The 22,466-nt window shown below is 37.1% G+C and overlaps 1 protein-coding gene across 1 annotated transcript; it reads right to left on the reverse strand.

The window, feature by feature from the left end:
- Positions 1-9,188: 9,188 nt before the first annotated feature.
- LOC127103370 (uncharacterized) lies at positions 9,189-11,338 on the reverse strand. The gene is made up of 2 exons (XM_051040637.1): positions 11,044-11,338; positions 9,189-10,747 (listed from the first exon to the last, which is right to left on the reverse strand). The coding sequence occupies exons 1-2, from the start codon at positions 11,336-11,338 to the stop codon at positions 9,189-9,191; spliced, it is 1,854 nt and encodes a 617-aa protein (XP_050896594.1).
- Between the last annotated feature and the right edge of the window lie 11,128 nt (positions 11,339-22,466).

The following is a 22,466-nucleotide window of genomic DNA, read 5'->3' on the forward strand; positions in this document are numbered from 1 at the left end:
ACGCCCTAAATATCCATGGTACTCCATGGAAACCTCTTTGAAAATATGTACTTTTCAATTTGAAAAAGGATATTGTTTACAAAAGATTTGAGAGATGGGAAAAGAAATATAATTTTTTTTTTAATTTTTGTGTTTGCCAAGACTCTTCGATGTCTCATGCCTACGGACTAATAAAGTGCAATGGAGGATTAAAACCTCGTAGTTCGTGCTAAAAATAACAAAGATGTTTGTTTTGATTCATTTTTTAATGAAGAGACATTTTATCATTTTAAGGAGAATACTCAACTAGTCACCAACAAGTATGAGAATTTTATATCATCATGAAAAGGGCTCCAACTTGGATAAGGATCAACAAGTATGCCACTAGCTCTCACAGATGGAAAAGAATCATCATCAATGTTATGAGGATAGGAGAATTATATCTCAACTATGAAATGACTCATGTCTAAACTTTGAGAAAAGTTTTAAAAGCAAAGGTGCGCAAAAGGCACAAAATGATTTAAATGAGTTATGCATTTTTTAGTTTTTTTTAAATTGATCTGAATATGCTTAAGATGGATTAGCATTTATAGGGAAAAAGGTTTTGAAAATCACTTGACAAAAAGTCAAGGTTTGTTAAGAAAATGGTGCAAGTTAGAAAACAAGAATGTTTTGAAAAGGAGGGGGGATTTTGAAAATTAAAGAAAGAGAGGAGAAGAAGAGACTATCATAGAGCATAAAGTAAAAGCTAGGGAGGAAAGATCTAACCAAGAGATGGCAGGCTTTATGACATAAGTCAAGCAAGAATTCTCTCCTTTGGATTAAAGCCTCAAGCAAACCAAATAAGCAAAGAATAATCCATGCATCAGATGAAACCAAAATAATCAAACCAAGTCTTCACAGAGAAGTCCAAAGTCAAAGGCATCAGGTGCATCCCAAGGTCTCAAGTCACAACCTCCCAAAGCAAAGGTCAAAGTCCTAGATCTAAGTTCAGAACTCCACAACAATGCTAAGGATAGTAACCATAAGTCAATCAATCAGGAGAACCATTTTTTAGGCTTTTTTCCTTTATTGATGTTTTTTACAAGGAATGAAAGAAAAGTCCAAATGGACAAAGAACAAGTAACATAATCACAAATAAAATGATATGGGATGCTAAACATAAAGTATAAAGTAGATGACATAAAATAAAGAGCATAAAGTAAATGACATTTAAGTAAAACTTAATACTATAAAATGTTAGTAAATGATGTTAGTAATCAAAAATGAAAGATGGATTTGTCATTCTTTGGAAAAACTCTCAATTATTCACCCACAAGCATGAAAACATAAACTCATACATAATTATGAGAAGGGCTCCAACTTGGATTAAAATCAACAAGTATGTCACTAGCTCTCATTAATGAAAAGGGAGCAATATTTTCACACAATACCATGAGGAGTAGCAGACTTAGAATCTCACTTATAAGAATGACTTTGCTTTTGGGATAAATTTAGCGTTATATTAAGCAATTGTAATTGGACTTATGTAGAAGTCACAACTATCTGAGGTCGGTCAATAATAATGTTAGTGCTAATACATGCTAGAGAGATGATATGTAAACCATTCTCCTAAAGTCATGCCACACAAAAAGAAAAAAGAAATGATCAAGCATAAAGGCTATGAGGATGGTTCATTACTTCAACCCATACTTCATGACACTTAGGACAAACTTATGCATCAATCCAAAGTACCTTAAATGATCCATGATCAATTAGGAGGTAGATTTAAAATGATGAAAGTTCATCAAGCACCAATCCACACATAATGAACAAGATGGACACAAGCTATCCAATTGATTAAATGGAAAAAGAGAGAGATGAAGAAGAAAGGGACAAGAGAAATCACACCCAAATTGGACCAAAGGTTTGATTAACTCATCATCAAAATCAATCACCCATTTTGGTGGATTAGGGTTTTCACCCCATCAACAACCAAGATCCATTAAGTTTGATGAGACTCATGATCCACACCATCATGATCCAAGGTCAACATGAGTTCATAAAGGTTACATAAATATAAAATGAAACTAAATGAAATAAAAATGCACCAAAAGTATTTTTAAATGAAATTTAAAATAGAAATAAAATGAAAAATCCATAAAGTCCTTCAAAACACTAAAGAAATGGCTAAGCAAATTATAGAAGGTTGAAAATAAAATAAGAAACATGTTATAATTTTTTCAGAATTTAAAAATGCAGAAAAGTATTTTTAAACTAATTAAAACAAATGAGAAAAGAGAAAATTCATGAAAAATAGAAAATCGGTTAAATAAAATGCGAAAACCTAAAAACCAGATGAACAAAAATAAAAGAGAATTTTAGAAATTATTTTGGGATTTTTTGGATGAAAAATGAAATTACTATGAATTTTAAAGAAAAAACAATTAAAAATAATAAAAGAAAAAGAATTAAAAATCAGAAAAACACAAACCGTTGGATCACGCTTCATTAATTAACGTGTGAGATCCAACACTCCTCAAGTTAGGGTGCACGATGAATTACAATGCAAATAACACATTGGATCCATTTCAAAATGAACCAATGAAAACATTTCATTTGTACAACGTGTCTGGTCAAACTCAGACGACCTGAAACACTCCGATCATCTTCTCTGGTGGTCTCTCACCGAAATTTCATCGTTTGGTAAATTCAGAACACGAGACCACCACCATTCTGATCCTCTTCTCATCCTGAATTCAATCTTATGCTCCAAATTAATTTATCTAAATCGAGCACAGAGAATTTCAGAGAAGTTTCAAAAGCAAGCAAGCCACGAAAAATAAAATTAAATGATCAACACGATCAATAAACACTTGATAAGTTAGGGGAAAGCATCAGAGAGTGAAGGACTACATAATGGTAACTTATTTGAGTTCAAATGATGCTCAGAACTACCTTGTCCAAATGGTGATCAGAAGTTGATGAAGCTCAATCTGGTTAGAGCATTTCAGAAGGTCTCAGAGCTTGGGAATTATTGCAAAAGCTTCAGAAGATGCCGAAGATGCTAATGGAATAAAGAAATTAGGTTGAAATAAGCTGGAATTCAAACACAATAATTGAGTTTTTACGGAAAATTTCAAGTTACAACAGGGGTTTCTTGGCTCTCAAAAGCTTGGAAATGAATTCAGTGGCTTCCTCTATTTATAGGGAAAGTGTTTGGATCCAAATACGTCTGGAATGATGTTGAATTCTTGCAAAACAAATTTGATCCGAATAGAGAAAAGTATGACTTACAACTCATCAAAACTCAGCCAAATGATGTGTTTCAAAGGTCAATTAACTTCTGGAGACTTGGTTAAACATGTTTAGGTCCAAAATACATGCTAATTTGGCTTGTAATTGAGATTAGTTAAGTTTAAATTTCGGGCAACGGTATTCAAAAAGAAGCATTCAAAAATTTTGAGAATTGAAGAAGTTGTGATCTTTGGAACTTTGACTTCAAATGTTGACTTTTTGGTCAAACCACTTGGAACCAACTTGTGTACTTGGACTTTTCTTGCATTTCAAAGCAAATGGATGATCATAGGAACTTAAAATAAGGTGTCCTTTAATTTCTCTTGATTAAAATGCTCAAAGCTTGAGATAACTTGTTGAAGAAGGCGTGGAAATAAACACATGAACCTTTGACTTTCCTTGAGATGTAAGCAACAAAACTTTGATGTACTCTTGCTCAAAATGAGATTGAAATATGCTTTAAAGCCTTTGAGATCATGCATTCAAAGATACCCCCCCCCCCCCTTGAGAATCAATGGTTGGCCACACTTATGCTGAGGAATCAAAGAGAACATAGCTGAGGAATCATGCTTGATACACTTGATGAAAAGGCCTACCTTTCACAATAAACTTAAAGAAAACAAAAAATATTTTGCTATTTTGATTAGTGGTTAGATAAGAAATGAACATATGAACCTAAAGGTAAAACACCAACAAAAAGGTGTTTGATGATCCCTACAAAAGCAAAACCCAACGATGAGAAGAGGAGGGACCAAGAGGTGATCTTGTTTATGTGCAAGGGTGCCAATGGTATGTGGGATCTTAGGGTTAAAAATTAGGGTATGATATACGCCCCTATTTAAGTTTATTCAATTTGGAGATATGAAGGTTGACATCTTTGTCTTGACAAGATTGAAGAGACTTAAATACAAAAGACCCAATTTTTGGCCCTAAGATACTGCAAAAATGCTGGAGGAAAGAAAAGACTAAAATTCCGCGGGGGAATGACAGATTCCAAAGGGATGTCCAAATGGGGACAACCAAAATTTCTACAGAGGAAACGACTCGACTCGGGAATAACTATTATTTAGAAAAAAACCAATGTATAGTTGGAGAATGAACAAACAAAGACCCAATGGGGGAAAACATAACATGGCAAGACTCCACCGGGGAAATAAAATCATCAAAGGGGAAAACCCAACTCCACCAGGGGAGGAATATTACCTAACCATCAGCCAAGTGATAGATTAATAAAGGTAATAAGCTCAAAAGGAAAGATTACCAACTACCATCTTAGTGATAGCTAAACAAAGGCAACCAACCACGGTTAAGAGGAATTATTACCTACTATCAATCGAGTGATAGCTTAACAAAGGTAATAAGCTCAAAAGGAAAAATTAGCAACTACCAACCAAGTGATAGCTTAACAAAGGTAATCAACCAAAGGTACAAGGAACTATTACCTATTATCAGTCGAGTGATAGCTTAACAAAGGCAATAAGCTCAAAAGGAAATATTACCAACTACCAGCCAAGTGATAGCTTAACAAAGGTGACCAACCAAAGATAAAAGGAACTATTACCTACTATCAGTCGAGTGATAGCTTAACAAAGGTAACAAGCTCAAAAGGAAAAATTACCAACTATCAGCCAAGTGATAGCTTAACAAAGGTAGCCAACCAAAGGTAAAAGGAACTATTACCTACTATCAGTCGAGTGATAGCTTAACAATGATAATAAGCTCAAAAGGAAAGATTACCAACTACCAGTCAAGTGATAACTTAACAAAGGTAACCAACGAAAGGTCAAAGAAGATATTACCTAACATCAACAAAATGATAGCTTAACAAAAATAATAAGCTCAAAAAGGACCAAAGTTCAACCCAGGAATGAACTGGAGTGAAACGGTCAAATAAGACTCAATCCAATGAGGAAATGAACTCAATTGGGATTAATTCCATCCAGATAATGAACTAGAAAGGAAAACTGAAACAAAGCCTCCCACAAGGATCAAATTCGACAGGGAGTTAGAAAGGATAACTACTTTCTGCTTAAGGTCGACACTCTATTGGAGAGAGGACACACACACTCTGCAGGGAGAAAAACACCAAAGAGCGGGGAAACACCAAGAAGATGCAAAATGTGCAACTAAACATCATGATGTTATGCATATGTGTATGAATATGCTGACAAAACAGGCGCAAAAAGGGGTTAGACTGATAAGATAATATAATCGGATACTTGGCTAATCTCAACAAAGTAGATATGTTGGCAGAGATCTCGCTAGGGATTCTACCATTCCTGCAATAGTATGTTGGGGAAACTGTTATTCTTGAGTACATGCAACAAAGGGAAATTTTGTTTGGGGAAGCCAATGAATTCCATTCTTCAGGATCTTACCATCCTTGAGATTGCTATTAACATTCCTCTTTCGTATTCACAAGTTAAGGAAGAATATCTTTTTTGTAAATTTCCAAAACATGATTGTTTAGATATCTTTTGTTTCAAAAATTATTATAAAAAATAAATGGAATTTCGCGAACTGAAACAAAATAAGAATAGAAAACAAATGGGCAAAATGCTCAAATTTTATTGATAAAATGGTAGTCTGTAAATGACATGACTCCTTGGATTATTACAAAGTTGAAAATTGGTAAATACATGGAAAGGGCTACATTGAAATACAATGACCACTATTCTCCCTAACAACTTTGAATTCTGTTATGCTTTGAAGTTTGGTCAAGGACGACTAAATAATAATCTTTGGTAGGCGTTGTTGCTTCGAATGGTCGAGTCTGGCCTGATGCAGTTACTTTTCATAATCCCTAAATCTGTCCTAGGTTTCCCTTTCGGGTTCAATCTACCGGGATGATTACTTTCTATTTATGTCTCTAATTTTTTCCTGGACCGCCCTTTCGGGTTTTCAATCCACCGAGACGCTCATTTTTGCCTAAGCTTCCCTTTCGGGTTTTCAAATTAGCGAGTTGTTCTTTTATTTATTTTTTGGCGAAGCATTTCTTGACTGCATCGACATTCATAGGAAGAGGGAGCTCCTCACCATCCATAGTTGTGAGAATCATTGCACCACCAGAGAAATCTCTCTTAACAACATACGTGCCTTCATAATTAGGAGTCCATTTTCCCCTAGAATCAGTGTTGAAAGACAAGAACTTCTTGAGCACAAGGTCACCTTCTCTGAATTCACGAGGTCGAACCTTCTTGTCAAACGTTTTCTTCATTCTCTTTTGATATAATTGGCCATGACACAAAGTCGTCATTCTTTTCTCTTCAATCAATTTCAACTGATTACATATGTTTTGATCCATCAGCCTCAGACAAATTGGCTTCCATCAAGACTCAGACAAATTGGCTTCCATCAAGACTCGCATTGATGGGATCTCAACCTCTACAAGGAGCACTGCTTCCATTCCATACACAAGAGAGAAAGGGGTTGCCCCTGTTGAAGTGCGGACGGATGTACGATACCCATGCAAATAAAAAGGGAACATCTCATGCCAATCCTTATATGTCACGACCATATTCTGGATAATCTTCTTAATATTCTTATTCGCGACTTCAACAGCCCCATTCATCTTGAGTTTGTAAGGAGAAGAGTTATGGTGTTCAATCTTGAAGTCGTCACAAAGATATTTCATCATCTTATTATTCAAGTTCGACCCATTATCAATAATGATCTTACTTGGAACACCATATTGAAAAATAATCTGGTTCTTGATAAATCTGACTACGACCTGCTTCGTCACATTAGCAAAAGATGCTTCTTCGACCCATTTGGTAAAGTAATCAATGGCTACCAGAATGAAACGATGTTCGTTCGAAGCTTTTGTTCAATCATAACATTTTTATTTATTTTTATAACCATTGGTGAAGTAACACAACTTTGATCTTTATGGAGAAGCTTGAAAATTGGCCTGCACATGGCAGTTATGTGAGATATAAATCTGGATATGTAATTCAGACGCTCGAGGAACCCTCTTACTTGCTTTTCTGCCTTTGGTGCAGGAATCTCTCAAATAGCTTTGACTTTATCAGGATATACTTCAATACATTTTTGGCTAACAATGAAACCCAACAACTTTCCAGAACGGACACCGAAAGTACACTTAATAGGGTTCAAACGGAGTTTAAACCTTCCCAACCACTGAAACGGCTTCAACAAATACTCACCATGATCTTCTTCAATCTTTGACTTAGCAATCATATCATCAACATAGACTTCTATCTCTTGTGCATCATGTCATGGAAGAATATGGTCATGGCTCTTTGGTACGTTGCACCAACATTCTTTAAACCGGAAGGTATCACTCTATAGCAGAATGTTCCCCAAGGTGTAATAAATGTTGTCTTATCCATGTCTTCGGGCACCATCTTGATCTAATTATAATCAGAGAAACCATCCATAAAGGAGAAGACATTGAACTTAGCCTTATTATCTACCAACATGTCAATGTGTGGTAGAGGAAAATCATCTTTCGGGCTAGCTTTGTTCAAATCTCTATAATCAACACACATTCGAACTTTTCCATCTTTCTTTGGAACAGTCACAATGTTTGCCACCCATTGAGGATACTCATAAGCAACAAGGAGCTCAACATCAATCTTCTTTTGCACCTCCTTTTTGATCTCGACGGCCATAACAGGATGAGTTCTTCTCAACTTCTGTTTAACCGAAGGACATTCTGGCTTCAATGGTAATCTATGCTCCACAATATCAATATCCAGATCTGGCATATCTTGATAAGACCAAGCAAACACATCCACATATTCTATAAGTGCTTTACCATCCCCTTCTTAACATCTGGACAAAGCAGTGCCCCAATCTTGACCTCTTTCTTGTTATCTTCGGAACCCAAATTAATCACTTCCAATGGCTCTTTATGAGGATAAATGGTCTTTTCCTCGTGCTTAAGCAAACGAGAAATCTCATCAGGAATCTCTTCAACATCCTCTTCTTCCATTTCAAACACAGGGAATTGAAAGTTGGGATAGGGCATAAGGTAATTGTTTTCAATGGGTTTAACAATTAATCTGCACAATGATTTTATGCTTGATTTTAGAATATGAACAAATAAACACACATTGTGACGCAGATATAGAAGTGATTATTATCTTGGTTTTTTATGTTACCATTTTTTCAAAAAAAGAAAAGAGAAAACATAATATGGATAAACGAAATAACATTTTGTTAATGATGATAAAAATCTAAAACAAAGCCCACATAGATTCACTTTCAACTTGGGCTTAGTGAAAGTATTTTTGAAAATAACAAAAAAATATATTACTTTGACAAGTGAACAACCGAAGGAACATCAAGAGTAGTCCAGTTATGGCACATCGATCCATGCGTCACAAAGTTTGGTGCTTCTTGCTCTTCATCATCTTCCAAGATTGCGGCAGTAGACTGATCTTTAGAATGAATAAAGCCAACACTATAAAATACGTCCTGAATTCGCTTCAAATCTCTTCGGGTTGAACTAGGTGAAAAGCCCAAGCCAGCTTTGTTCTTGTTCTTGGCAAGTTCAACAACTTGTCCCCATCTAGAAGGTTGACCACTCTCCATCACTCGTTGTGCATCTTTCAAAGATATCATGGATTCCCCATTCTTCCTAGCAGCAATATCATCAACAGAAAGAGCTTGAAACGGAGTTCCCACAACTTCGTCAGCATCAATGTATGAAAATGAAGAGAGATGGCTCACCAACATGGCATGCTCGCCACCCATGATCACTAACTTCACATTCTTCACAAACTTCAACTTTTGATGGAGAGTCTATGTCATTGCCCTAGCCTCATGAATCCATGGACGTCCTAAGAGACAACTGTAGGTTGGATGAATATCAATCACTTGAAAGGTGATCTGAAATAAGCACATACATATCTTCATTTGGAGAGCAACTTATCCAATTACGACCTTCCTTGAGCCATTGAAGGCTTTCACAATAACCCCACTAACATCAGAGCACCTTGGTAATAAAGCTTGGATATAGTGGCCTTGGGCAAAACATTCATAGAAGAGCCAGTTTCCACCATCACATTGGACATGGCATCTTCTTGACAGTTCATGGAAATATGCAAAGCCAAGTTATGATTCCTTCCCTGCTCGAGCAACTCTTCATCACTGAAGCTTAGATTGTTGCATGCGGTAATATTGGCCATAATGCCACCAAATTGACCAATCGTTACATCGTGATCCATATAGGCTGGCTCCATGACCTTATGCAAAACCTCCTTGTGAGCCTCTAAACTCTTCAGTAAAGATAACACATATATCTTGGATGGGGTGTGCAACAACTGATCCACCACATTTAAACCACTCTTCCTAATTAATTTTAGCACTTCATCTTGATCAGAACTCTGATTCACACTGCTGGATTGGTCGGACTGTATAACAGGAGTTTTCTCTTGAGCTAGTTTCTCTATCACAACATCTTCAGTTCTCTTAGGAGTTGCAGCAGCAAATACTCGACCACTTCTGGTCACACCACTTACATAGGTAATGTTCACAATAGATGAAAAATAAGGAATAGACACCTCTTTACCATCTTCCAACATGGTAGCATTATACTTGTAAGGAACAACTTTAGCTGACTCATAGGGCGTAGGACCCGCCAAAAAAATTACAAACGAAGAAACAATAGACTTCTGGCCATTTAATTCAATCACAACTGGTTCTGGGATATTGAAACGGGGAACTATGACGTTTACCTCATGCTCATCTTGATCTCTATCCCTCCTAATCTGGATAAGATTTTGATCCAGCATCTCTTGTAAGTCTATTTTCACCACATCATACCCTCGAGGGTTTCTGGATGAAATGTGACCAGAAGCATGGTCATACTCATAATAGTTGAACTCGCATAAAGTTGCATGCATTTCGACCAAGGATCTTCTAATCAGATTGACATCATAAACTAGGTATTTTCCAGGACATCCTTCGACCATATTCACAATTTCACCATAATGTTTAGGCAACAGATTGGCTTGTACATTAGGACCAGAGTCTTCAAAATACAAAATACCACTTTGCATTAATCTTCTCACCTCATCTTTCAAAGTGAAACAATTTTCAACATCATGATCGGGTGCTCCTTGATGGAATGCACAATGATGATTAGGTTTATACCACCACGAAAGCTCTTTCGGAACAGTTGGTGAAGTTCTTGTTTCTACCAAATTCTTTTGTATTAAAGCAGGAAATAATTTTGTATAGGACATTGGAATTGGATTAAATTGTGCGGGTCTCTGAACACGGTTCTGTTGATGTTGTTGATTTTGTTGATTCGTACGTTGTGGAAAACATGGTTGATAACTTGGTGCTACTTGAACAACTATAGCAGGATTAATACTCAGAGCAACTGATGCCACATGCTGGTAACGTTGACTGTTTCTTGGAGATCTCCTACGCTTCTCTTGCGAAATAGAGTTAGCATCATGTTCCTTCTTCTTGGGAAAACCATTCACATATCTTCTAGAACTGTCAGATAAACCACCTTCTTTCAATCGTCCCTCACGGACAGCTTATTCTAATCTTAATCCCATGTTTACCATCTCGGTAAAATCATAGAAGTGCTTGCAACCATCCTATCATGATAGAACGGACTCAGAGTCTTCAAAAATAGCTTTGTCATTTCCTTCTCTACTAACGGAGGACTGACTCGCGCAACAATCTCACGCCATCTATACGCGTACTCTTTGAAAGCTTCTTTATCCTTTTGGGACATAGCACGGACTTGATCTCTGTCTGGTGCCATGTTGGTATTATACTTGTACTAACGAACAAAAGGCTCACCTAGGTCATTGAAAGTTTGGATCTGGGTGCTATCAAATCCCATGTACCATTTCAAAGCAGCATCGATCAAACAGTCTTGAAAGTAGTGGATCAATAATTGATGATTATCAGTTTCAGTCAACATTTTACGAGCGCACATCACTAAATGACTTAGAGGACAAGAGTTGCCCTTATACTTCTCGAAATATGGTACCTTGAACTTGGTAGGAATCTTCACATTAGAGACTAAGCAAAGATCATGAGCATTCTTCCCAAATAGATATTTCCCCCTCAAAGCCTGAATCTCTTTCTGCATACCTTGAAACTAATCTTGAAACTCATCCATCCTTTCGTAGATACCAACAGTTTCACTCTGGTCAGCATGGAAAACAGGTTCTTCGACATAAGGAACACCATGAACCACGGGAGTTGGTACTGACATAACCGGTTGAGTCATAGGAACTTTAATATAAGGATGATACCCCTCAGGCACAAAGTTAGGAGGCATGCTCCAAGGGAAACCAGGAGGCATATGGTGCTGCAGAGCACTGATAGGAGCCACAGAAATGGGCGTAGAGACAATTTCGTAAATCACAGTCCTCTGAAGTGGAGTCTGAGGAGGAGGAGGTGGTGGCTGATTCTGAGCAGCCACCAGAGTTTCCATCATAGAAATGAGCCTTTAATAACTGTCCCAAAAGTAGTCACCTCTTCACTGAGTTCATGACTCTTTTGCTCTAGACGATCCATCTTCTTCAGCTGATTAGCACGAGTATTATACTGGTGAGACATCTTGTCTGAACGAAGAGTATGAAAGGAAGAAATAAGACCCCTGGCAAACTTACTCGAAGCAAGACCAACATGATGCATGATATGCAAATGCAAATGTGAATATTATTTTTCAAGGAACTTTAAGACATAAAACAAATTGCAAACATCATAAAGGGAATAACGTGTTTTGAAGTACTGAAAATCTCATTTTATTAATATTGTGAAGGATTACAATCATAAATACAATTTTAATGATCATAAACGGAAAGAAACTAGACCTATGTGTTAATACCTTAGGATTGGCATTAATTTTGTAAAACAAATAATGTAATCATCTCTGTTGTTTTAATATGTTGGGTTGAAGAAGTTCAACATCTGGACCAACATGTCATGTACGATGTCACGACATCATGCTTGTGACATCGTACATGTGTAGAAAACTAAATTAATTAATTCAGTATATATTCTGGGATTAGTGAGGATATTTGGTGAATATCCTAACTTCCATGTGGAGGTCTTAAAGAATCAATCAGAATATATAGGTTCTAAATATGGAGATTTATATGGAGATATTTTAGGAACTAAAAGATTGAAGACCTTGATTGTAGCAGAAGTTTGTTGCTGACTTTGTAACAGCAAAGGAGAAGTTTGTTGCGATTTCTGAAGGCCCAAATCCAGTTGGGTGCTTAGGTTATAAATAGCATAGTGTAACCTAGGTTTTGTAAGCCTCTTAGAATGAAAAATTAGGGGTGTGTGTGAGGTAAACCTCCCAACCTGTGGGAAGGTTACCATGTGTTTCTCAGTGTTCAAAGCTGAGAGTATTTGTAACTCAAAGCCTGTAGGCAAGAGTTGTTATGGTCTTGAACGAAGCTGTGAAGCAAGTTCAAGTTGTTTAACATTACATTGTTTTTGTAGTGATAGGAATGGAAACTGGAGGTTTCTATCTAGGAGTTCCTAGGTATAGATTGCATTGGGTAGGGATTAAGTGAAGAGTTGTAAACGGGGGAGTTTAACTCTGAATTAATACTGCTGATAGTGGATCTTCTTCCTGGCTTGGTATGCCCCCAGAGTAGGTGATGTTGCACCGATCTGGGTTAACAATTTCCTGTGTTTGTTTTCCTTCTGCATGTTATAATCCTGTCTGCCTTAACTTAGCTTGTATTTCAGTCTGCTTATCAAGATATCAGACCTGGTACATAGCCTTCTGTTTGAATGTCAATCAGAATGTTTAGACATTCATCATTAACAACACATACTAAATAATAGGCAAGTTGGTTTTTCTGCTTCAGTTCAGTATTTCAGTCTGGTCTCCAAGAGGATAACAGACCTGCCCAAAGGATCATTGTGGAACTGTCAAACTGGATGCCTTGATAGTTAGTCATGTATGCTGATACTGAAGTAGAGACTGGTTAGTCTTTTACAGTATAGCAAATTTAGCACAGACTGTTTTTCAGGAACATAACTGAATCAGCATGAGGTATATGTTCTGACTGTCAAACGGAATGTCGTGACATTCATTCCTGACAGCATGTGCTAAATTGTAGGATGGTTAGTTTTTCTGTTTCAGCATTTTTTCGGCTATTCTTCAGGAATCCAACAGCTGAGCTAAAATCCAGGAAACTAACAACTGTACTACATTAAATGATCCTAACAAATAGCCTATTTGTTAGCACCCTACTAAGTGGAAATTAGATTAACTTGTTTAACCTTTATTTTAGGAAATACAAGTACAAGGCCAGCAGACTGGAATAATGTAACAGATGATGTTCAAATCACTATTGAGACATCTTGCTGATTACTGTTTAGGAAAACAACAGAAGTTAGTGCTATGGTTGAGTTCTGCTGAGTCTTTCTACCAGATGCACAAAACTAGGTGTTCCTCCATTCTAGGGTGATATAGAAGCAGATGTCGTGACATCTGTGAACGTGAGCATATTAGTACAGGGTTTAATTTGTATAACTGTCTTGCTGTATTAGTTGCAATGTTGGATCAGATGTCATGACTTGGAATAGAACATCTGAACTCTGACTACGCCAGAATTTCACTATGGAATCATATCCGGTGACGACCCGACTCCAAGCTAATACTTCTTGCGAAGCCTTTTGATCTACCTTTCATTGTTGCTTTTCATAGCATCCTTCTCTATCACGAGCTAGTCTATAATGCCTTTCCAAACACCAAAATTAGGAATGTGAATAGATGAAATGCTAGAAGAAAATAAATCTTCTTGGTTCCTTGATCTCTTCACGACATGTTGCTTAAGTAACTCTATCAAGTTGTCCTTTTCCTTCAGTTGCTTCTGCAATTCTACTTTCTCAAGGTGTGAGGTGTGAAATTTGTCTTCCAATCATCCCTCTCTTGCTTCATCTTATCCAAAGCCTCTTGCAACTTCTTTATGCCTTTAATAGAGGGCGATTTGACCATTACTAGGGACATAGGTCTTTCATAAGCGTATGGCATCTTGAATTCTTTTGCTCTCTTCTTCACCCAACTAGTATAAGGCTCCAAAGCTATACAACTCTTCAATCCAAGCTCAATTTTTCCTTTCCTATGGATATTGTGCCAAGAACGTATCATCCTAGATTTCAATCCTTGAGTTTCTTTCCTTTCTTGGAAAAATAAACATTCTAACACAATGTTATTAGGTTTGTCCTTCATAGAGAACCCAAGTTGACGTCTTGCCAAAGTCGGATTGTAAATGATTCCGCCTTGTGTACCAAGAAGAGGCACATTAGAGAACTCCCCACAACTATCAATAATCTCGACATCATCGTAAACAGAAGAATACCAAGCTATGTCATCATTGGTGAGAGACATAAGTCTTTGAGACCATCTTAAACAACCCTTGTTTGCTTTGAATATACGAGATTGCGGCAAGTGCAAAATAAACCACTTGTACAGTAAATATGCACAACAGACAATAGTTCCACCTCCCTAAGAAGTCCTATAATGAATGGAGAAATAGGTGTCACCAAGAAAAGTTGGAACAGGATTCCCAACCAAAAAGATCCTAATAGCAATAACATCAACAAAGTTGTCAATGTGGAGAAATAGGACGAAACCATAGATGAGTAAGGCAAGAATAACTTCAAAGGCCACCATGCTACCGGCATTGGCAAGAGAAAAAGCTTTCTCAATCAGAAAATTAGAAGGGAACCCTCTGATACCTCCTTTAACGGCAAGATTAGCATATACGTCAGATTTTCTCAAGTGAATGACTTCAGCAATAACTCGAGACTCGAGAATTCCTTCCACCCCACTAAAAGGAACTCTATTAGAAATCGGTATACCCAAAAGATAAGCATACTCCTCTATGGTAGGTGTAAGAACAAAGTTGGTTCTACAATATATCTCTAAGATTTTGATGATAACAACGGATGAAACAAAAATAGTACTCTAACGAGATTGTTTCTTAGTGTGCAGGACTCTGATCGAACTTCAGATAGAAAATTACATCAGATACAAAATATTCGATTATCAGATGCTACTCAGAAAGAATGTGTCCAGAAGGCTCTGATTTTGATCAACGCAGATACCAGCGCAACATAAAGAAGTCAGACTCTGATAAAAGAATACTGAATCCATACTCTGAATCTGAAGAAGTATAGAGCATTAAGAAACTTTGATATGGTCAGACATAATCAACCTTTGAAGACAAACTCTAATTTATCAAGACTCTGATGCAGACTCACAAGTTCAGAACGCGTAACCGAAAAGAAATCTTAATTTGGAAAGAAAGTATTTCGAGAAGGAAATAATGAGGCGTGCAAAACTGTTTTAGAAAGAAACAATGAGAGTAATGACATTAAACATTCTTCAATGACCAAGATCCTGTTATCACTCCAACGGTCCTTCACAACGACTATATAAAGTACGAAATACTTCACAAGAAAACACACCTGAGACACACAAGAATACGAAAACTATCAAATTTCCTTCTTATCTTTCATGAGCTGCAGCTCTTACGTGAAAAGCTATTGTTCTTACAATTCTGTAATTCTTGCTTGGTTGTTAGAAGCACATTACATTACAATTTATACTCTTGCTTAAAAAACTTCCTCAAGTGACTTTGTGTAGTCTGAATACTTGAGAGGGATGAGAGATTATTCTCTTAAACGATTTGTTGTGTAATCTTTCAAGATTAGTGGATTAAGTCCTTTTTGAAGGTGAAATCACCTTGGCCGGGTGGACTGGAGTAGCTTGAATTTCAAGCGAACCAGTATAAAATTTAGTGTCATCTCTTTTTTATTTTGTGTGTGTCTGATTTTTGAAAAAGTTTTTATTTCCAAAACAATTCAAACCCCCTTTCTTATTTTTCTCAACCTTCAATTGGTATCAGAGCTACGGCTCTGTTATTGATTTGCTAATCAAACATTTAATGTAGAGAGATCCAGCGTGAGAAAAACTATGGCCAATACCAATGAAAGAGATGGTTACCATGCTAAACCTTCAATCTTTGATGGAAAAAAATTTGATTATTAGAAAGACAAAATTGAAAGTTTCTTTCTGGGCTACGACGCTGATCTATGGGATATTGTCACCATTGGGTACACACCACCTGTGGCAGACGTTGGCGTTGCTATTCCCATAAGCAGAATGTCAGATGATCAGAAGCGTGAATCCAAAAACCATCATAAAGCCAGAACGATACTACTCAATGTCATTTCCTACAATGAATATGAAAAGATCACCAACAGGGAAACAACTAAAGAAATACTTGACTCCCTGAGGATGACTCGCGAAGGAAACTCTCAAGTCAAAGAAACAAAGGCTCTGGCTCTAATTCAGAAATATGAAGCCTTTAAAATGGAAGACGATGAAGCTGTAGAGGTAATGTTTTCTAGATTTCAAACTTTTATTGCAGGACTCAAAGTGCTGGATAAAGGCTACACAACTACGGATCATGTCAAAAATATTGTTAGAAGCTTGCCAAATAAATGGAGACCCATGGTCACAGCTTTAAAGTTGTCAAAAGATCTGAATAATATCAGCCTTGAGGAACTCGTCAGTTCACTCAAAAGCCACGAGATAGAACTGGAGGAAGATGAAACTCAAAAGAAGAGCAAGTCTGTAGCACTAAAGTCCAGATCCGAAAGACGCAAACCAGATAGAAACAAAGCCTTCCAGGCTGAAGAGGAAGACAATGACAACTCTAAAAAGGAAGACTCTGACGACGAAGAAGAATTATCCCTTTTAACCAGAAGAGTAAAACAACTCTGGAGAAAAAGGAATAATAACTTCAAAAGACCAAGACCCGAGGGGGATCGCTCAGAATCAACTTCCAGAGGTAAGTCAAACAAAGATATAACATGCTATGAATGTAAGGAAACAGGTCATTACAGAAATGAATGTCCCAAGTTGAAGAAAGAAAGCTCTAGAATAGAGAATTTCAAGAAAACTTCATTCAGAACTAAAAAGGGACTAATGGCCACCTAGGATGACAGTGGATTTGATTCATCTGAATCAGACTCTGAAGAACAGGCAAATGTCGCACTCATGGCTATCACTTCCGAAAATACATCAGATGGAGAATCTGACTCTGAAGAGATATTTTCTGAACTTTCTCGCTCTGACCTTGAATCGTGCCTTTCTGAAACTCTAACCTCATATTAGAAACTTAAACAAAAATTTAAGGCTTCAAAAGGAGTTCTTGAAAGAACAATCAAAGAATGTGACAAGCTTGAGATAACTGCTTCAGAACTAAAAAATGAAAATCAAACTTTGATAAAAGAAAGAGACTCCACAAATAAAAAATGTTTAAAACTTGAAGAAGCACTATCTCAAGCCCCACAAACATCTAACATAATGATATATGAATATGAAAAATCTTTTCAAAAGTTTCTGAGAAATGGGATAGAAAGGAGCAGAATGGCATCCATGGTTTATGGAGTAAGTCAGAATAATAAAAAAGGAATAGAGTATGTCCCCAGTGAAGATGAATCTTCCACAGATGACAAACCTAAATATCCTTTTTCTTATCACTACACACATACACAGGCACAACGTTTTGATAATGCTAGAAAACCCAAAGTTCTAAGAAACTCTGGGAAAACTAATCATAAAGGACCCAAAAGATTCTGGGTACCAAAGGATAAGATTGTTTATGTTGCAGATGTCTTATGCAGCAGAGTTAAGACACCAATCATGGTACCTGGACTCTGGATGCTCGCGACACATGATGGGAAGAAAGCATATGTTCCAAAGCCTGGAACTTAAAGATGTTGGCTTCGTAGGTTTCGGAGGAAATCAGAAAGGAAGGATCAGAGGCTCCGGAACTATTGGTAATGGAACTCTTCCCTCTATATCTGATGTTCTCTATGTAGAAGGATTAATGCACAACCTGTTATCAATAAGTCAATTAAGTGATAACGGCTATGATGTAATCTTCAATCAAAAAACATGTAAAGCAATTAATCAGAACAATGGAACAGTCTTATTCACTGGCAGGAGGAAAAACAATATTTACAAGATAAATCTTTCAGACCTAAAAGAACAAAATGTAAAATTCCTTCTGTCTGTTCACGAAGAGCAAGGGGTATGGCATAGACGCTTGGGCCACATTAGCATGAGAAAAATTTCTCAGCTAAACAAACTCGAGTTAGTCATAAATCTACCCAAGCTGAAGTATTCTTTAGATGCTCTGTGTGAGGCATGTCAGAAAGGGAAATTTTCTAAAACATCTTTTAAAAAGAAAAATATTGTTTCCACCTCTAAGCCTCTGGAACTTCTTCACATTGACATGTTTGGGCCTGTTAAAACATCATCAGTCAATGGAAAGAAATATGGACTAGTTATTATTGATGATTTTAGTCGATGGACATGGGTAAAACTCCTAAAGCACAAGAGTGAGTCTCACTCTGTATTCACTAGCTTCTGTTCCAAAGTGCAGAATGAATTTGACTCTAAAATCATCAGAGTCAGAAGTGATCATTGTGGAGAATTTAAAAATAAATTTTTTGAAGAACTATTCGATTCTAATGGAATATCCCATCATTTCTCCTGTCCTAGAACTCCACAATAATATGGAGTTGTAGAAAGGAAGAATAGGACACTCCAAGAGATGGCCAGAACCATGATCAATGAAACAAATGTGGCTAAGCACTTTTGGGCTGAAGTAGTAAATACAACGTGTTATATTCAGAATAAAATATCCATAAGACCTATTCTGGAAAAGACTCCCTATGAACTGTGCAAGGGAAGAAAACCCAACATTTCTTATTTCCATCCTTTTGGATGCTCTTGCTTTATTCTGAATACTAAAGAACATCTGAACAAGTTTGATTCAAAAGTACAAAGAGGTATTATGTTAGGATACTCAGAACGCTCTAAAGGCTACAGAGTATACAACACAGAAACCAAAATTATGGAAGAATCCATCCATGTTAGATTTGATGATAAGCTTGACCCTGAAAAGTTAAAGCTAGTTGAGAAACTTGCAGATCTGGAGATTACTCTTGCAGGTTCTAACAAAAAGACCAAAGCACCAGAAGTATCTGATAAACAAAGTCCAGATGCAACTGAAGCCTCAACTATACAGAAGAAATCAAGAAGCCGCCCCAACATCTATGAAGATTTGGTTCTGGGAAACAAGGATGAATCTGTCAGAAATAGGTCAACAGTCAAAGTATCTGAAGAAATCCCTCTAGGACTAGTATCTATGATTGAGCCTACTTCCTGTGATGAGGCGCTTAAAGACAAAGACTGGGTTCTAGCTATGAAAGAAGAGCTAGATCAATTCTCAAAGAATGATGTCTGGGATCTTGTTCCAAAGCCTAAAGGAACTCACATTATTGGAACCTGATGGGTGTTTAGAAACAAACTAAACGAAAAAGGAGAAGTTGTCAGAAATAAAGCTCGACCGGTGGCACAAGGGTACAGTCAACAAGAAGGCATTGACTACAACAAAACCTTTTCCCCAGTTGCCAGGTTAGAATCTATTTGTTTACTTGTTTCATTTTCTGTAAATCATTCTATCAAACTATATCAAATGGATGTCAAGAGTGCATTTCATAATGGTTATATATTAGAAAAAGTTTATGTCAATCAACCTCCAGGTTTTGAAAACTCCAGAACACGTTTTTAAACTCAAGAAATCATTGTACGATTTAAAACAAGCTCCTAGAGCTTCGTATGATAGATTAAGTAACTTCCTGCTGGAACATGACTTTATTATAGGAAAGGTTGACTCTACACTCTTCTGTAAAAACATTAGAAATGATCTCATGATATGCCAAATATATGTTGATGACATTATTTTTGGTTCAGCTAACCCTTTTGTATGTCAAGAATTCTCTGAGCTAATGCAGGCAGGATTTGAAATGAGCTTAATGCAAGAACTAAAGTTCTTTCTAGGGATTCAAATCAATCAAGCTTCAGAAGCTACCTACGTTTATCAAAGTAAATACATAAAAGACATTCTGAAGAAATTCGAAATGGCTTAATGCAAACCTGCTAAGACACATATGCATTCAACCTACATTCTGGAAAAAGAAGAAATTAGCCAGAAGGTTGGTCAAAAGCTCTATCGTGGTATGATAGGATCTCTTCTCTATTTGACTGCTACACGTCTTGATATTCTGTTTAGTGTATGTCTCTGTGCTAGATTCCAATCAGATCCTAGAGAATCTCATTTAACAGTTGTTAAAAGAATACTCATGCATCTGAAAGGAACCCCTAACTTGGGCCTGATGTATGAGAAAACATCAGAGTATAGACTTTCTGGTTATTGTGATGTAGATTACGCAGGGGACAGAATGGAACGTAAGAATACATCTGGGAACTATCAGTTCTTGGGAAAGAATCTGATATCCTGGGACAGCAAAAGGCAATCAACCATAGCTCTGCCCACTGCAGAAGTAGAATATATATCAGCATCATTATGCACTACTCAGATGCTCTGGATGAAGAATCAACTTGAAGACCTTCTGATTTTTGAGAGTAACGTTCCTATTTTCTGTGACAATACTGTTGCTATTTGTTTAAGTAAGAATCTTATTTTGCATTCCAGAGCTAAGCACATAGAAATAAAACATCATTTCATTAGAGACTATGTTCAGAAAGGGGTAATCACTTTAAAATTTATTGATACAGATCATCAATGGCCTGACATTTTTACCAAACCCCTGGCTGAAGATAGATTCTTTTTTATCTTGAAAAATCTAAACATTCAAAATTGTCCAGAATAAAATGTGCCTCGGAAATAGCAAAATAAGACTCTAAAGTAAACATCTGAAATCTGTATCTGACTCTGATGCTACTACCAGTTAGAAGTCATTTGTGTCAGAAATCCTCAGGATCCAACCCTTTGGTATTCCTGAAGATCAGATAAAGTAACATGTGGTATGTCTTGCGTCTGACCTTGGAACTTCTAGACAATTGTCTAGCAGAAATCAAGAGATAGACTCTTGATATCTCCTCGAGCAGTGTGTTGATTTGGGGATTAGACCTCCATCATGGGTTGTAATCATTCTCCTCCAAATGTGCTTACTTGGTTAACGTCCTGCATTCAATTTCTTAACTGTTAAACTCACCTTCTATTATCGTTTTGCATGCACCCTAATTGTGTATATATTCATTTCATAAACTACACTTGCACACTTTACACCCACGACCTCACAAAACCCCCTCTCTCTCTGTTCTTCATCTCCTTTAAAGAATTTCTGCAGTCTTCATCAAGCTCTTCAAACATTCATCATCATCTTCAACTATTCTTCATGGATTCTCAGTAATAATCCATTTACAACTTCTCCCAACAAATGAACTCAACGGAGCAAGCACCCAGCTCAAGTCAACAAACTCTTGCAACCACTGGCGTTGTCTCAACCCCAGTCTACAGGGAACCCAACATCCACGATCTTGAGCCCCACATTCATCTAGTAACTCCTTTTGAGAAGCTTGAAGTTCTATGTGAATCTTTGGTTGATTTCGAAAACATGAAGCAAAATGGTGTAGACCTTATTGAAGAATTGAAAATGCAAGGGTGGGAAACCTACTTTCAACGCCTCTATGGCCCCGTGTACACGAATATGGTGAAGGAGTTCTGGCATTTCGCAGACTCAGATGATCACTACATTGTCTTCTACGTTCTGGGAGTCAAGATAGTCATCATCGAGAAATCAATCGCCTCCCTTCTGAACATGGAGAAGACAGGAGGAAGACGCATATACAACATAAACCTTAGGGCAAAATACTTGTCCTAGGAAATCAACCCTACCATCTTCCAACAGAGTGCTAAAGGCAAGCATTCCAAGAACAAGGAGATACATCAGAACCTCCAGGTCTGGTTGAAGATCATCTTAGGTACCATTAATCATCGCCATGCTTCAAACTCTTCTGACTACATCAACACAGATAAGAAGTGTATCTTGTACTGCATTCACAAGGGTCTGAAACTGTGTCTACCTGCACTTCTCTTCAAGTACCTCAGAGATTCAGTCAAAGACACCAGAAACAACATGAAGACAAGGAACTACATCCCTCTGGGGAGACTCATATCAGGTGTCTTGATTGAGAGCGGCCTAGTGGATCACCTGATTCAGCTCAAACTCATGGAAGATGTCACCATTGACATTGGAAGACCGTTGAATGGTCGGAATCTGAAGAGCATGGGAATCATTGATCAAGTCAGAGCCAAACCAACACTTGATACCTCTTGGGAAGCCCTCAGAGATCAGAG

Source organism: Lathyrus oleraceus, chromosome 7 (genome assembly GCF_024323335.1).
Source record: "Lathyrus oleraceus cultivar Zhongwan6 chromosome 7, CAAS_Psat_ZW6_1.0, whole genome shotgun sequence".
Classification (NCBI taxonomy): Eukaryota; Viridiplantae; Streptophyta; class Magnoliopsida; order Fabales; family Fabaceae; genus Lathyrus; species Lathyrus oleraceus.